We start from the raw sequence: 18,123 nt of genomic DNA, 5'->3' as shown, positions 1-18,123 counted from the left end.
GAGAGTAGGAGCCACCTTCCCTGTGCTTCTGCCCCCTCGGCGTTCATCCATGTCGTTTTGTGGCCTTTCCACTTTGTGCAGAGCATCTACTAAGAACATCTTCAACTAGCCGGCCCGCTTCCCTCCCAAGAGTTCCTGCTATGGAAAGTGCCAAGACCATCTCAGGTAATGACTTTTATCTGAAAAATTATTAAAAAACCAAACAAAAACCTAAACAACCCTCCTAGAAGTTTTTAGTAGCCCACATTGTAGTAGATGACATGTTGAAGGTATGTCTTTCTGAAAGTTGAGAGTCAGATATGCAATGACTGATTTGTAGAGTTAGTCAGAACACTGAAAATTCCTGGAAGCTGCCTGTACGGTAAAGCTCTGCAGCACTGGGCCTGGCATTTCTGCTACTTACATTATTCTGTGGCCTTTCAGTTGTCCCTGGAAAGGAAAAGTCCTGACAGCTCTGCTGTGGTCTCTCCTGTCCTCCTCAACATGGAGTGAGCACATCCTTCCTCTGTCCGCCCAGCCTTGCTTCCAACTGCCTGCAGAGAAGGGTTGGCATTGCTCACATGAACTGTCTCCTCTCATAGCACACTGCTTTCCAAACTTACTGATTGAAGACATACAGTGTGCTTGAAAAAAAAGAATAGCCATAAAGTTATGCCCAAAAACATGTAAGCACAGCTTTCCACAGCCATTTAATATGAGAAACTTCTGCACCGTCACTTTATTAGGGCAACACTTTGTTAACATCGCGTTTTCGTCCTGATCCAGAGCTTGTCAGCCCAACACGGGTATGGCAGACAACACACACCTGTTCGTACGTACGTGCTGAGGCAGGACTGCTTCGGAGTTCCAGGACGGTCGTTTTCCTGTGTTAGACAGCCTTGTAAAATTAGTGATAACTGACTTGATGCCTTTCAGTCTCTGTCTTCCTGGTGTGTGTCTGAAGCTGCACCCAGCTCTGCAGAGATGCCCGTTCCTTCCTCCCTTTCAGCAGTGCTTGATGAGTTGTCAGAGAAGGGTGTTGATTTTAGTTGTGAGCACTGGGTTGGGGTGGCACACCACTAAAAACCATTCCTATGGTGTTTTTGTCATCCCCTCTGTGTACCAGGTAGATACTGTGAGTGTTACATGTTAATAAGGCACTTGTTCCCTGAAGATGTGAAAGTTTGTATTTTAACCTTTTTACAGATTTTAAATTCTTTAATTTTTTATGATAATGCCTCATTCTGTAGCACAGGCTAACCTCATGTCCATGGTCAACCTCCTGCCTCAGTTTGAAAGTGCAGGGATTCCAGACATAAGTCACTGTTGCCAGCTATATAGGTGTCCAGGCACGAGTGGGTCCAGGGCCTAGCTCCTCCTCTCACAAGACGATCCTTGTTCCCTAGGAATCTTCAGAATGCATGCTTAGGCTCAGCTAAAACAGTTAGAGCATGATTATCACTCTATACTTTTAAAAGATATACAGTTGTACTTGTCAATATATACACGATGTTTAAAAAATTATTTAACAAAGCATTTCTTTTCTCTAAGAAAACAATCTAGATGTCAAAAGATATAATTCTCAATCTTTCTAAGACATTTTATCCCCAGAACTTTTAAACCTGCTTTAATTGGAATAGATTTTCTACACTATATTTAGATTATTATTTCTCCTCCTTCAACTTTTCCCAGACCCTCCCAACTCCCCACCCACCCAAATTCATTCTTTCTCTCATTAGAGAACAAACAGGCAGTAATAGTAATAATAATAATAAACAACTAAGCTAACAAGTAGGGGGGAAAAGAGCCAAGAAACATAAACAGATGCAGAATCTGAGATGCACAAATTCTCATTCACAGAAATCTTTCCTTAAATTAGAAAATGCATTGTATTTATTGGTACCATGTCACAAATGATTTTCGTACAAATATAAAAAGTTAATCATATCCCCTCATCCTTTCCATCCCTTTCTTTACTTCTCTTGTTCCCTTACACAGCTGTTTTTCATATGTACTCACATGATTTTATGACCTCTATAGCATCCAGGAACCACAAGTGAGAGAAAACATTTGTCTTTGTGAGACTGACTTAGTTTGTGTAAACAATATAAAATGTTGGGAGACTCTTCTCATTAGAGTGTACATCCTTTCCCTGCAAATGATGAAAATTTGTTTGTTTTGACATGGAGAAAAAATCCACTGTGCGCATATCCAGGTTCCATGACCCCGCTACTGCGAGCAGTGCTAGAGTGCACACTGAGGAGCCAGTTCCTCTGTGATATGTCGGTTTGGATAGATGGGAGTTCTGATTTCAGTTTTGGGTGAAGCCTGCATATTGAGTTGCACAGCGGTTGGACTAGTTATATTCCACAATGACTTTCTCACAGTGTCTCGACGGAGTAGTGAAGAAATGAAACGGGACATCTCTTCGTCCGAGGGAGCGTCACCAGCCTCTCTCATGGCTATGGGCACCACATCACCACAGCTCTCCCTCTCTTCGTCTCCTACTGCATCTGTCACTCCAAGCACCCGGAGCCGAATAAGGTAGGAAACATGTTCTGTGTGTTGTTCCTGGCCTTTCAGAGAGAAGGGCCTGCTTAGTGCTGACTGTCCCTCTTTCTCTTCCTGTTACTCAGTGTTTACTTTGTTTTGCTTGAAACTAGAAGTGGCTCAGTAGTATAGGTGAGGCATCTTAAGTCTGAAAACTCAAGTGCACGCCCTTTTGAGTATCAACATTGAACGTTTCAGACTTTGCGTTTTTAAAATAGAGATGTTCTACAGGTAAATTCTATGCAGATACTTCAAAATCGGGTACTTGTATTTGGGGAGAGTGTTGCTCGTGGTCAGATACTTACTTAGCCTTGGGTTCAATTCCCAGTGTCATATAAATAAGTAACTAAGGTGGAGAGGCACAAAGAAGCAACACAAGAAAACACAAGCATTCCCACGCTCAGCACTCAGAGGATGGAGACAAGAGGACTGTGTGCTAACCTTGGCTACATAATAAAACTGTCTAAAAAACAAATAACAAACCTGAAAAAACTCTGAAATCCAGAATACTATCTGGCCACGTACTATGATGAAGTGGAACTATGGGCATCCTGGTAGAGTATTAGAGAAGGCTTCCTAAGGAGGTAGAACCTGCAGGTCGTGAGGACTGTAGATGCGGACAGTATTGGCAAGATAAGTAACTTGAGGAAAGGGGTCACTGAGCATGTAGTCTGGGCACATACGTGATCTAGGAGCTGCTGTGTGGGTTCTGGAGACAGATACTAACAGCCCAGGATGATGTAGAAGACATGACTGAGTAGCTAGCTGATGGGACTCTGTGAAGTCCATCTGGCCCACTTTGGTGAAATGCAAGATACTGAGTAGAGTGAATAAACCGAGATGATGAAAGAAGGGTTTTCTTCTGCAGCGAAGCCCAGAAAACTAGTTAAAAGGACGTTTGTTCTGGTATGGTGGGTCAGAGTTATCAAGTCTGATCAGAGGAATAACAGGGTTGGAGAACCCAAGAAAGGCTGAGTCCAGGGTTTTTGCAAAGGCAGCAATGACATAACAGCAGGTTTCTTTGTAAGGAATGCAGGCATAGCAATGGTGTGTGAGAGGCAGCTCTGATTGTTCAGGCTGGACATCAGATAGCAGGGTGCTGTTGATCAGTGTTAGTCATTGTTGAGTAGGACGTAGAAGTGTGAGCTCATATTTTAGAAGTTCTTTCTGGCAGAAGCTACTCTAAGTAAGAGCTCAGGGGAATGGTGACACATACTGTAAGTCATCGCACACAGGAGACAGAAAGGTTTCCCTAAATCACCCAGGCTAGCCTAGATTTCACCAAAGCCAAGACATGTCTTGAGCTTGTAGCATGTCTTCCTTCTTGCCTTCACCTCAGAAATGGTGGGGAATGGTGGGATTTTAAGCCTGCCCCACCAGGCTGGTCTTGAACTTGTAATATAGTTTTGTTTTTGTTGTGTTGTTGTTGTTGTTTTGAGACAGGATCTCATGAACTTTATGTGTACCAAGCTAGCTTAGAACTTTATAGAACTCTGCTGCCTCTGATTTCTGAGTGCCTCCACACATAGTGTAATAATGTGTTTTTAATGTTTATTGCTATCTCTTTTTTTCCTCCATATCTTAAAATATATAGTAAAATTATTCTTACTATATGATGTTTCATGTATAGGTATTTTGCCTGAATATATATCTGTGCTCTGCATGCACATGTGGTATCTCCAGAGGCCAGAGGAAGGCATTGGGTTCCCTAGAACTGGAGTTAGAGCATTGTGAGCTACCATGTGGGTGCTTGGCACTGAACCTGGGACCTCTGAAGAGCAGCAGTCTGTGCTCTTAACCGCTGAGCCATTGCCAGCCCATATTGCCATATCTTTTCTGTCTCATTTGTCTAATTTTGAGCTCTTCATCTCACAAAACCTTGTCCTTTGTAGTTAACAGTGAGTAATTTTGAAATTGACGAGAGCATTAAAGACAGAAGGAAATACAAAGGGTGGTAATAACCTAAAGTATGCTATGGAGTTCAGCAGGGTACTGACTAGAAGGCCCAGAGCAGTGTCTGTGTCACCATGCTGTGCTGAGCACTGGAGGACAGCGCTCCTCGAGAACCCTCTCAGTACAGAATGTTCACACGTTGTCGCCTGAGGATGAGGAGTCGAGTTCCTCCCTGGAGCCTTGACAGTCGTACGTACGTCTGTGGGAGCACAGGCTGAAGGCTGATGGTGGAATTAAAGAAAATGCTGTGTCATAGCACAGAATGGCCTTAGTTTTATGCGTTTTTTATTTTTTTAAGTGCAGAGTAGTGCTGTGATTTTATTGTGGGTCTCAAATAATTCAACTTGGGTTCCTTATTAGGGAAGAAAGGAAAGACCCCCTCTCAGCATTGGCAAGAGAATATGGAGGATCCAAGAGGAACGCCTTATTGAAGTGGTGTCAGAAGAAAACAGAAGGCTATCAGGTAAGCACACGGTTCTCTCATTCCATGGGAACAGTCGCCGCACACGTGCCACCTACCACGACTGCCTGCCTACCTCACATTCAAATGGTTCTGTTTGGTTGGTTGTTTTCAAGACAGGCTTTCTCTGTATCCCTGACTGTCCTAGAACTCACTCTGTAAACCAGGCTAGCTTTGAGCTCAGAGATCCGCCGTCTCTACTTGCTGAGGGCTTGAACTAAAGGTGTGCAACACTAATGCCTGGCTCAAAATGATTTTTATACTGAATTTTAGGAACACATTCTCAAAGTCCATACTGAACTTGGTTTAGTACCCCTGGGACAAAAGAAGTTTCTTGTGTTTGAAAACTAACCAGTTTCCTGGTACTTTTAATGAACACCTTTAAATGTCTTACTTTGAGTTTGTGAATGTGCATGTGGAAGTCAGGGGACAGTGTCAGACATTGCTTTTCTCCTTCCGGAAGAAGAGGCTGCAGGCTTCTAGTTCAGGTTGTATGTCAGCATGTGCTACAGGCTCCACACCGGCTGAAGAATCTCAGCCCTTCCAGGTTAAGTGCTTCTTTGGAGGAGATGAAGACTGAAAACATACATACTCCTCCTAAGAGAGTTCAGTATTAGGTTGATCTTTGTTCTCTCAGCGTTTGGCCATTCCTGCTGTGGTTTGTAATGCCTACCACTCCTGCCTCTGTCGCCCACCAGTTTACTCAGGGTTTATTTTAGATGATGTCAAATATGACTGTGAAGAAGATTTAATTCCACACAAATTAAATGTATTTATTATCCCTCTAAAAAGTGCAATTTAGGTTCTCAGTATCCTCACATAGGATTTAAGTTACACAGACTTTTTCCAGTTTCCAATTGCAATTGATTTTCCTCAGAAATGTGCAGAAGTATATGAGAAAGTGATTGGAGTTCTGTATTCTTGGGCTCATAACAACAAAATGGCCAAGAAAGAACTAACCAAAAGAAATACCAAAGTAGTAGAGGAATCAGTGAACAAGGTCTACCATTAAGAAGCCTCCTATGGACAAATTTGTACATGACTCAGACAGCAATTGCCAGTTAGTTCATTTAGGATTAAGGACCCAAGTGTATGCAGATGTAAGGAGACAGTAGTCACTGAGCGTCTACTAATGGTCTGCCTGTTTCTAGCTCTCATTAGGTAAAGTGCAGTTTAGAGTGAGGGTATAAAGGAATGGGGAGTTTTGTATTGCCAGGCACACTATAAAGTGTTAATAACTCCTGTGAAATGAGTTAGCAGTTCTCATAAAACTTCAGAATTGCCATATGATCTGACAGTCACATCTAAGGATATATAAGCAGAAGAATTGAAAACAAGAATCCGAAGAGACACTATAGGTATTCTGGTCTATAGTAGCTTAACTCACAGTAGCCAAAAGGTGGAAAAGTGGGGCATCCCAGGGAACACTGGCAAATAAGAGCATACAGAGGTAGTCTCAGTCCTCTGTGTATAAGAAGGCTACTGATTTTCACATGTTGATTTGTATCTTGCTACTTTGCTGAAAGTGTTTATCAGTTGTAGAAGTGATGAGCCTAAAAACCTGGTGAAGCTTTTAGAGTCATTTATGTATAAATCACACCATCCGCAAATAAAGGTGCTATGCTCCTTCCCTTCCACTTGTCTCCCATGGCCGCCTTCCGTCCTTTCTGTTCTGTCTTGACTTCACGAACTGACGACATCCTTGTTTTGTTCCTGATTTAAGTGAAAATTCTTGAGTTTCTCTCTGTGTAGGGTAATGGGCGGAGGGCTTGGTGTAGAGTGCCTTTGTTATGCTGAGGTGTCCCTTGTATCCCTAGTCTTTGCCAGGGTTTTTAACACAGAAGAACATTGGCTTTTGTCAAAGGCCTTTTCTCACCTCATAAAATGATCATGTGGGTTTTATCTTTCAATATGTTTCTGTGATTCATTACTTGATTTTGGTGGACATTGCATTTGATGTGTTCTTGAAACCAGATTGCAAGTATTAAGAATTTTTGCATCCAGTATCCAAATTAACAAAATCAGAAATGAAAAGGGAGATATAACAACAGAAACTGAGGAAATTAAAAAAATCATCAGATACTACCACAAAAGCCTCTACTCAACAAAACTGGGAAATCTGGATGAAATGGACAGTTTTCTAGACAGATACCAAATATCATCAGATAAACCATCTAAACAGTCCCATAACCCCTAAAGAAATAGAAGCAGTCATTCAAAGTTTCCCAGCCATAAAAAGCCCAGGACCAGATCGGTTTAGTGCAGAATTCTATCCAACCTTCAAAGAAGACCTAATACTAATACTCTTCAAACTATTCTGAAAAATAGAAACAGAAGGAACACTACCCAGTTTATTCTATGAAACCACAGTTACATTGCATATTCTCCCTTGAAGATGGAACAGTTTCTGTCTAATCAGGAACTTGTCACAATTTCCTTTCATAGAGGACTTCATAAGTGATTTTTTTCTACTTCTACCATGTTTAATATTCTAAATAGATTTTAAAAATTGGTTGAATACATATTACTTGTAGCTTCAGAAGATATCATGTATATTTAAGAGGCATTTAACTATTATAAATTATTTTGATGACTTAAAAAAATGTCAATACTCTGATAAGTGGATATTAATTAGCCCAGAAGCCCTGAATACCCAAGGCACAAATCGCATAACAAATGACTCCCATGAAGAAGTATGGAGAAGGTCCTGATCCTGGAAAGGATTGATCTAGCACTGGAGGGGAATATAAGGACAGAGAAGAAAAGGAGGGAGGTGATTGGAGAATGGATGGGGAGAAGAAGGTTTATGGGACATATGGGGAGGGGGGATCCGGGAAAGGGGAAATCATTTGGAATGTAAACAAAGAATATAGAAAATAAAAATATTAAAAAAGTCAATACTAAGTTGTATATTTTAAAATAAATTTTATTAGTTTAATAAAAAAAAGAAAAATGTTTCTCTAGAAAAAATTTTTTGCATCTATGGTCATAAAGGAGATTTATCTATTGTTATTGTTGCTGTTACTATTATTATTATTATTATTATTATTGGTGGTGGTGGTGGTGGTGGTTCTTTGTGTGGTTTTGGAATCTGGGTAATTGTTACCTTGTATAAAGGATTAGAAAGTGTTCTTCGGTTTCTAGTTTGTGGAACAATCTTACAAGTATTGCCATTAATTACCATTAAGGTTTGCTTGAATTCTATGCTGAATCTGACTTTTTTGTGTGTGTGTGCGCGCGTGCGCGCGTGTGTGTGTGTGTGTGTGTGTGGTCATTGTTTGGTTGAGAGACTTTTAATTATTGCTTTTGTTTCATTAGTGGTTATAGGTCTGTTTGAATTGCTTATTTGATCTTTATTTAAATTTGATAGATTGTATATATCAAGAAAACCATCCATTTCTTACAAGTTTTCAGTTCGGTAGAGACTGTTAAAGTTTGTCCTTAGGATTCCCTGAATTTCCTTAGTGTAATGTGCCCCCTTTCACCTCTGGTTTTATTAATTTGGATCTTTTGCCTTTTATTTAGTTTGGCTAAGTATTTGTCCATCTTTTTTTTCTCTGAGAACCACCTCTTCATTTCCTTGATTCTTTGTATTTTGTTGTTTCTGTTTCATTAGTGTGATTGCTTCTTACCATCCACTCCTTTTGAATCAGTCCATCTATTGCAGGTTGGTTCTCAGTCAAGATTTGGAGATTTAGCCACAGTTGGCTTCTTCATGGGTTGGGCCTGGGTAGCCAGCTGCGCCCAGTGGTGCTCGACTGTGCTGTGCCTTTACACTGACCCTCTTCAGTGCTGCTTACTTCACTAATCATGTTTGAGTTCCTTGTAAGAAATGCGGAAGCTGAAACCACACAGGCTGCCAGCACCTGTTAAACCCACAGTGCTACCTTTCTGAACTTTGATGTACTTGTGATACTGGTTGTAACCTCTCTGAGAGGTTCCCATGATGCCACTGGGGCTGAAATTCTGCATCAATATCCAGCTTAGCAGCTCTCAACGTTTAACCTCCGTGAGTTTCTCCTTCAGTGACACAAGTGACACGCCATCATGCAGTCCTGGTGTCCCAACAGATGTGGATGCTGGGGACTGATTTCAGGTCCTTTGCAATAACAGTACGTGCTCCTGACTGTGGAGCTGTCTATCCAGCCCTAACCATAATCTTTTTAAAGTAAAAGCCTGCTCTGTTAGAGCTCTGAATGTGTCAGATACCACGTAAGAAGTGCCAGAGCTCCTGTCCAGGCTGGCTGCGTGCGTGGGTGACATGTGTACTCTTAGGCACCAGTAGTGGGTTCAGGCCTTTGCTCTCTGCCACCTCACAAGTCTCTGTTGAGAAAGGGCACGTTGTGACACTTGACTGTTGAGTGGAGTAGGAGCTGTTACGTGACACTTAGTATGCACTGTTATTGCAGACCCCTAAATGGGCCATGGATGCTTTATGTCAAGGAAACTGTCTAATCAATGGAGAGAGATTTCCTAATACTCAAATCTTCTGTCATTAACTCTTTTAAGTGGCATCCTCAAATTACTGTGCTGATGACTATAATCTTATTAACCATCCATTACAAATCAAGCCCCTGTGAATTCACCTTTTAGCTAACAAATACTTCTGTCTACTTTAAATCGTGCCCTACCATGCATTAAAAACACTGTAGAGTAGCTAACTCTGAAGTATCAGCATTGGAAGGATCTAGATGATCTGATTTATTGAGGGAGGGAACCCCCTCAAAGATAACGAACTGTCTCAGTTATATTATGATTTCACAATCGATTTCTAGATTTTTCAAGACCTACTTTAATAAGGTTTCTCAAACATTTCACCCTCCCTTATAGCCCACCGATCTAAGGTAGGGGTTAAGATGGTTAATAAGAAGAGGGGAACTCGGACCTGTTTAGAATTGTTCTTTGGAACAATTCCAGTCTTTGTTGGCAGCAGTCCAGTTCACTCAGATCAGCAGGAGGGCTTGATCCAGAAGAAACTGCCAGCCTCCACTGATTGGCATGAGAATGTCAAAGCAGCAGGAAGCAACCTCCAGAAGTTCTTTGGGTACATTTCTTAGCTAGCAAAGACCAGTAAAGAAAGCAAGGCAAACCAATGCCAGAGCATCGCACACTGTCTGCTGGGTCATACTTAAACTCTTTTCAAACATTAGTGTCCTCTCAAGGGTCCGCTCCAGCAAAAGATCTCATGCCCTTTCACCAGCTTCCAGAAAAATATCACATGACACAACTGAGTCTCCAACAGAAGCAGAAATTCCCACCTCAACACTCTCTTTTTTCTTTTCTTTTTTTTTTCTTTTCTTTTCTTTTCTTTTCTTTTCTTTTTTCTTTTCTTCTCTTCTCTTTTCTTTTTTTATTTATTTGATATACTTTTTATTTACATTTCAAATGTTTTCCCCTTTTCTGGCTCTCCACTCCCCGAAAGTCCCATAAGCCCTCTTCCCTCCCCCTGTTCCTCCATCTACCCCTTCCCACTTCCCTGTTCCCCTATACTGCTGCACTGAGTCTTTCCAGAACCAGGGGCCACTCCTCCGTTTCTCTTGGACATCAATTAATATGTGGATTATGTCTTGGGTATTCCACATTTCTAGGCTAATATCCACTTATCAGTGAGTGCATACGATGATTGATCTTTTGAGACTGGGTTGCCTCACTTAGTATGATATTCTCCAGATCCATCCATTTGTCTAAGAATTTCATGAATTCGTTGTTTCTGATGGCTGAATAGTACTCAATTGTGTATATATACCACATTTTTTGTATCCATTCCTCCCGTTGAGGGACACCTGGGTTCTTTCCAGTTTCTGGCTATTACAGACAGGGCTGCTATGAACATAGTGGAGCATGTGTCCTTATTGCATGCCAGGGAATCCTCTAGGTATATGCCCAGAAGTGGTATAGCAGGGTCCTCCGGAAGTGTCATGCCCAGATATCTGAGGAACCGCCAGACTGATTTCCAAAGTGGTTGTACCATCTTGCAATCCTACCAGCAGTGGAGGAGCGTTCCACTTTCTCCACATCCTCGCTAGCACCTGCTGTCTCCTGAGACCTCAACAGACTCTTAATCTCTGCTCCTCAACCAGTTTTAGATCTGTGTTAGATCTGTGTGCATTATCTGCTGCATACATAAAGAAGCTTCTTCGAGGCTTAAAAGATGCACTAATCTGTGGATATAATAAGTCACTAGGAGTCAACTCAGTACTAAGTCAGTTCAGCAGAATACTAGGAGAAGGTTCTCCCCTGGGAGAGACCTATCTTGCCACAGGTTCTTGGCTGATAATAGTGCCAGGTATGGGTTTCATTTTGTAGAGTGGGCCTTCAGTTTGACCTGAAAGTAATTGGTTACTCCCATGGTATTTGTGACATTGTTGCATTTGTGGGCTTGTAGTCCACTCCCAGGCCAGTACTCGTTTTAGCTCTCAGGGTTCACAGCTAAGTGTGACCCGCTGGTTTTCTCTTCAAGTAGTATGTATAGCAAACCCTCTAGCACTATGAAATCTACACAGTAGTGATGACTCTTCAGGGTCAGTACCTGCTTGGTTTCTCTATGTTCTGTGACTCAAGTATTTGACGTCTTCAGCAGTGGGGTCTTACCACCAAGTTCTGGAGGGCAACCAAGAGGACTGGCAATCTCTGGCATTTGCGAGTCTGTGGGAGTTCACTGGCTAACAACTCCAAAAGAGCTAACCTATTCCTGGCACTCAGATATTTGTTAGCCTGTGGTCTCTAGAAGGGGCATTGTTGGTAGGGTAATTCTGTGTGCCCCTCACCCTAAATAAACACATGCACATATAAAGTTCTATTCTTCTTTTTTTTTGTTCATTTTGGTTTTTTGTTTTTGTTGTTGTGGTTTTGGAAGCTTCTTTTGTTTCTGTATTACTTTCAGGTCTTTGTTAGTAATCCCTTCCTATATTTCCTTCTCTACCCTGCTTTCCTATCCCCTACCTCAGTTTAACTCTTTGATCTTGCCTAACAATTTGTCAAAGCTTTCAGTAAGGAGTGATCAGCATTACCATTTCCTTAAGCTTTAATTAGCTTTGACTGTCAATGTGTCACACCTTAAGTTGAGTACTACATTTATCCTTATTGATGTATTTACTTATTTTTGGCTTGATGACATCAATAAGGTTTCCTTTTATTACTACTTTGCCAAGGATCTCTTAAAAAAAAAAAAAAAAAAAAACCAAGAATGTGTCAGGTGTGGTGGTGCGTGCCTTTAATCTCAGCACTCACTCCTGAGGAAGAGTCAGGAGGATCTCTATGAATTTGTGGCTAGCCTGCTCTAAATAGTGAGATCCTAGCCCAAAAAAAAGGGGAGGCATAGTTCAGTGTTTTAACAGCAGTGGCTGCTCTTCCAGAGGACCCAGGTTTGGTCTCCAGCACCTATGTGGCAGCTTTTAAGTGTCTATATCAAGAGAGAGAGAGAGAGAGAGAGAGAGAGAGAGAGAGAGAGAGAGAGAGAGAGAGAGAGAGAGAGAGAGAGAGTGAGGGGGGGGAGAGGGAGGCAAGCAAGCCAGGAATGAATATTGGGTTTTGTCAGATGCTTTTTATCTGTATCTATTGAGTTGATCCTGTGGCGTATTTCCTTTTTGGCTTATTAATAGTATTATACTGAGTTTTGAGTGTTAAATCATTTGTATTCAAAGAACAAATTTCAATGGTTCATGGGGTTTGATATTTTCTCTTTATAGTTAGAACCTCTTGTTTCTAATTGTTTCTTTATACTTTGTCAGGATATGGTATCAAGATAGTTGACTTCCTCAAATAAACCTCCTGAGGTTTATGGATTGTAAAACTGGCCTAATTTTCTTCATGTGTTTGATAGAGTTTTCCAGAGAAGCTTCTGGACCTGGGATTTTCTTTGTTGGGAAGTTTTTAACTACAAACCTTGATTTCTTTAACAGTCCAGACTGTTTAATCTTTGTGTGTGTGAGTGCACTTGGTTTGCATGTGTGTCTGTGTCATCTGAGTTGTTGGTGAGGTTTTCATGGTGGCATAGGATCCTCTGTATCTAATAGTGTGATTTATGTAGTGTCTTCTCTCCTCACATTAATCTACCTAGAAGCTTGTCAAATATATTTGTCTTATAAAAGAATCAATATTTGGTTTTGGGTTTTATATTCTCTGTTATTTTTATTTTCTGTTTCATTGATCCCACTGTAATTGTTATTTTTTTCTTATTGCTTTAAGATGGAACTGAGAACAGCCCAGTTTCAGTTTCTTATGTTGAAAAATGTTATCTTGCCAGGTGGTGGTGGCGCACGCCTGTAATCCCAGCACTTGGGAGGCAGAGGCAGGCAGATTTCTGAGTTTGAGGCCAGCCTGCCTACAGAGTGAGTTCCAGGACAGCCAGGGCTACACAGAGAAACTCTGTCTTGGGAAAAAAAAAAGTTATCTTCATCGGAAGCTTTTTATCTTTCCTGTTGGCACTCTGTAAGTTTTAGTGTATTGTGTTTTAATTCAGAAAGGTCTTTAATATTTCTTTTCATTTCTTTCATTTTTTATTTTTACTTAATTTTATTTTGAAACAGAGTCTTGCTGCATTGCTTAGGCTGGCCTTAGATTCCTAGATATGACTCACTCTCCTATCTTAGTCTGTCACGTAGGTGACTGATGGAGGCTTTGACCCATGGGCTACTTAGAAGAATCGCATTTGGTTTCTAAGTATTTGAGGATTTTTTTCCAGAGAGCTTCATGTTTCTAGTTTAATTCCAGTGTGCCCAGAGAGTTCGTTCAGATTTTTGTAAGGCTCCTTTGGGACTCAGAATATGCTTTGTTAATGTTCAGAGGTTGCTGATCTGCTGCGGCTGGAGAGACACTGTGGACAGAGTGGGGTGCCCGTGCCTTCCCAGCCTTACTTTTTGTTTGCTTACTCTGTCTCCTGTTGAAAGTAAGGTATTAAAGTCTCTTGACAATGCCTGCAGCTTTTCCACCTGTAGTTCCAACATTTTGGGCACTTTGATGCTGGTTGGTTGTTGGTTTCTCTCTGTATCTCAGGCTGTCCTAGAACTTGAGGCCATTCTCCTGCCTCAGCACTATCACACACTGGGATTACAACTGTGCACTAGTTTGCCTAGCTCCAGAGATTTGCTGGACCCATACATGTTTAGGATTCTTTCTCTTTGCCTCTGTTAGGCATACTAAGATGCCTGACCTAGGAGATGACTTTGCTTTTCATCCCTGATATTTTATTCTTGATTTTACTTTAAATAATAGTATATCTATTTTCATTTTCTTTTATTCATTCAATATGGTTATGGTGTGTGTGTGTGTGTGTGTGTGTGTGTGTGTGTGTGTGTGTGTGCGCGTGTGCGTGCCTGTCACATGTGTATCTTTATGTATGTGGAATCCAGAAGCCAAGCTTGGCTTTCTTCCTTGAGTGGTTCACCTATTTTGTTATTCTATTTTTTAATTATGTATGTGAGTATGTGCACACGTGTAGGTATTCTTAGTCCAGTCCGTGGACATGGAGTTAATAGGTGGTTATCTGACATGCCTGCTGGGAATCATACTTTGGTCCGCTGGAAGAGCAGTACATTTTCTTAACCACTTACTTCTCCATCCCTCCCTCTCTTCCTCTTCTTTCTCTCCTCCTCCTCTTCTTTTAGACAGTCTCTCAGTGGCTTTGGGTGTGCTGATTAGGTTAGGCTGGCTGACCAACATGTCCCAGGAATCCTCCTGTTTCTCCTTCCCCAGCACTGTGATTACAAGCATGGCCCCTGTGTCTAGATCTGTAAGCTGTGGCGCTCGTGCTTGTGAGCAAGCACTTCCCCAAATTATCTACCCAGCTCCTTTAATGGTCTTCTTTTTGATGGCAGATAATTTCTTAGTATCTTTGTTAATGATTTCTCTAAAGTTTACTCTATAAATTTTCATAATTTACTTACTGATTGTCCTATTTTTTTAAAAAAAACATATAAAAAGAAAGAAAGAAAAATAGCAACTTTGCCCTAGTATAGCTTTGTTTTTTCTTTCTCTGCATTGTCAGTGTCAATGTATCTCTATGTGTTACAAACTTGAGAGTATAATATTAGGAAAAAAGAGTTTTTAAAAGAGTTTTTTTTTTTTTAAAAGATTTATTAATTTATTTCATGTGTATGAGTACACCATTGCTCTTTTCAGGCACACCAGAAGAGGGCAGTGGATTCCATTACAGATGGTTGTGAGCCACCATGTGGTTGCTGGGAATTGAGCTCAGGACCTCTGGAAGAGCAGTCAGTGCTCTTAATCTAGCCATCTCTCCAGCCCTAAAAGTTTTTTTAACAGGAAGACTACACACACTATTTTTACTTCATATTTTAGTCACTTTTCATGAATAATACTTCTTAATTTGTTATTTGCCTTTAGTTGATTTCTAGTGTTCTAAATAGTTATTTTTTGACAATTTTGTTTTCTGGATTTGATTTTTAGGGGAAGTATTTGTCTATCTTTTGCTGTACCATAGCCAAAAAAATCTCCTAGCATGCTTTATGGGACTCCTCTCCCCAACCTCAGCCCTCTTCGGACTAAGCAAATCAGAGGCAGGAACTTAGTCTTCATTCTTTTAGGGGGTGTGTCTCCATGGTTTAGAGTCAGCATAGTCAGAAATAGTTAACAAATAGACCTTCCTACATCCTTTGGGACAATAGACCATTCCCAGACAAGCAAGAGAAGAGGAAGTTCTTTTGATAGACTTGATGAAGTGATCATTTTCAGATCTCTAGGCTTGTGAGTTATGTGTGTGCGGGCAAGACAGCCCATGTCTTTCAGAAAGACAGGACAGCATGCTGCTTCCCTCACCGCCATTTGCCCGTCTCTTTCTCCTTTCTCTACCTCAGACTGCTGTCATTCCATTATTAGAATTAGGACCAGGCCAGAGAGGGTGGAAAGAGGAAGGGTAGGCACAGCATTACAACACATTAGAACTCCTGAGCAGACCTTCATCTCCTTTCCTTCCCAGAGTTAAATAAATGAGAAAGGTGTGAGTGTAGATAAGGTTTCAGTCTGAATCAGATCGAAGTTAAAAGTTTAAATCTTTGCATTTTACATTGTCTTTTACATGGAAACTGAATATATGAAAAGATCTTATTGTTTGTAAATATTACTGTGTTCCAGGGGTTAAAAATACTTGAACAAAGAATAGTCCACTGTAGCCCCACCCATTCTCTCCATGGAGTGTGCCAGCTCAAATGTGGCACAGTGAGGTAGGAATACAGCTCTCATGTAGCATGGTCCTCTGTCCTGATGGCAAGAGATCATCACCTCAGAAGCAGTCATAGGAAAGACACCTCAGGGAATAGAAAGAGCTCAAGTTTCAGGGCTTTTCCTGGGCCCATGTGCTTTGTGCACTGCAGAGGTTAGAAGATAGCTTTGTGGTCATGGTGGAGTGAAAGAGCTGCTTCCTGTTTTCAGGGGATTCCTTTTAATGCCAAACATAGCAGCAGGGAAACAACATTTTCCCAGAAACAAATGCACTTACTGCATTTTGTCTAAACATGATTTTGACAGCAACTATTGACATCTATTTCCAGAAATGCCAGTGCTATCATTTTAAAAAGTTAATTTTGTAGTACCATTGCATAAGTTACTTTGATCATGTCCTATGCTTTAGCTCTCACATTGTAGCCCAGGCTGTCCTCCAGCTTGCAGTCTTCCAAGTGCTGGAGGTGCAGTGTGAGCCATCTTGCCTTGCGAATGTGCTTTAGGATTGAGCCTACCTACTGATCACTAACCCTCCCTGGCTGGGGATGAGCCTACTGATCACTAACCCTCCCTGGCTGGGGATGAGCCTACTGATCACTAACCCTCCCTGGCTGACACAACTTGGGTCTCCTGCACAGGTCAGGAGTAGAGAAATGACAAGACCAACTCTTAAATGCCCACTTAGAGTTTCTTCATTGTAAATATTTTGGTCTACATTCAAGGACCATAGAGTTGGGGAACTATTTGGTAATGATGCCCTTCCAGCTGCCTGACAGTCCTGGCCAGCAGACAGCAAGAATATCTGTGTGGATGTAAGGATTATTACTTCACCAGTGGGTTCCTGAGAGATCAGAAGAGAGACTGGCTTAAAGGGTTTGGATAGGTTTCTCATCCTTGTCTCTCCACTGGATGCAGTTGGTTCATTCTCCTTGCATTTTGCCCCAGTGTAACTTCCACCCATGATGTGGAACAAGCCTGCTGATGATAGTGGCATGCTTGGTTCCTGTTGTTCATGGTTCACTTTAAAATAATTGTCCTGAGAACAGATTTCCTTACAGGATCCATCAGCCTCTTCTGGACTCTGAGCATAGCTGCATGTGTGCACATACCCATATACACTTAATTAAAATAAAACAACAAAGAAGGCAAACCACTCAAGGAACAATGAAGTAAGACACTAAAGCCACACGTGGTGGTACATGTCTGTAAATTCTAGTCCTGGGAAGGTAGAGGCAAGAGGATCGGAGCTCAGTGCTGTGTTCTATGCAGAGTGAATTTGGGGCTAGCCGGAGCTACATGAATCTGTCTTTAAAGGAAGGGAGACACTATATCATAGTTTGGTGGCACATGCCCTTGAACTCAGTATTTGGAGGCTGATCATGGGGATTGTTCTAAGTTTGAGGCCAGCCTGGGCTATATAGCTACATAGAATAGACAGGTCCTATCTCAAAAGAAAAAAAAAAGGATAATAACTATTGAGTTAGCAACTTCAGATTCCAGCTTCAGAAGTTGTAGACTTACAGGCTAGGTGGGGGGAATCCAGCTACTGTCTGGTTATACACTAAGTTAACCTACACCCCAGCAACAATCTGATTCTTCAGTATGTTTTCATAAGTATGTTTTTTTTTTTATTACAAGCAATGCTAAGAAATAGAAGGGAAAATAGCTAAGTAACATTTTCAAGATCTACTTAGTTTTACTAAAAGAAGAATCATTAAAATATCTGATTCAAATAATTTTAAAAATAGCATTGTAGATAAGTGTGTCCAGTCCCCATTTACTCTTGTGCTTCATCTAGTTTGGATCTTAGCACAGTGGTGGCCATACAGAAGAGCTGAAGTTTGACACGTTGATTTCATTATATACATGATTGCTCTGGCTTTCATAAGTGAGTTTAGCCTGAGGACATCCTGGGTATTTAGGGTGACCTCTCAATTTATAGAAGCAGCTTACTTATATTGTCACCTCCTGATAAATAATTACGGAAAGGGCAATCAGCTATT

The 18,123-nt window shown here is 41.1% G+C and overlaps 1 protein-coding gene across 1 annotated transcript in view; it reads left to right on the top strand.

Moving 5' to 3' along the window:
• Nucleotides 1-18,123, top strand: part of Specc1l (sperm antigen with calponin homology and coiled-coil domains 1 like) — a 102,694-nt gene that overhangs the window by 64,559 nt on the left and 20,012 nt on the right. Inside the window, exons 11-13 of the mRNA XM_052164323.1 lie at nucleotides 82-165; nucleotides 2,367-2,523; nucleotides 4,843-4,945. Of these exons, the coding sequence (XP_052020283.1) occupies nucleotides 82-165; nucleotides 2,367-2,523; nucleotides 4,843-4,945 (344 nt within the window). The remainder of the gene's footprint in view (nucleotides 1-81; nucleotides 166-2,366; nucleotides 2,524-4,842; nucleotides 4,946-18,123) is intronic.

The sequence above is a fragment of the Apodemus sylvaticus genome, chromosome 19 (assembly GCF_947179515.1).
Source record: "Apodemus sylvaticus chromosome 19, mApoSyl1.1, whole genome shotgun sequence".
Lineage (NCBI taxonomy): Eukaryota > Metazoa > Chordata > Mammalia > Rodentia > Muridae > Apodemus > Apodemus sylvaticus.
The sequence above is the reverse complement of the archived record's forward strand: the minus strand, read 5'-3'. Positions and strand labels throughout refer to the sequence as shown.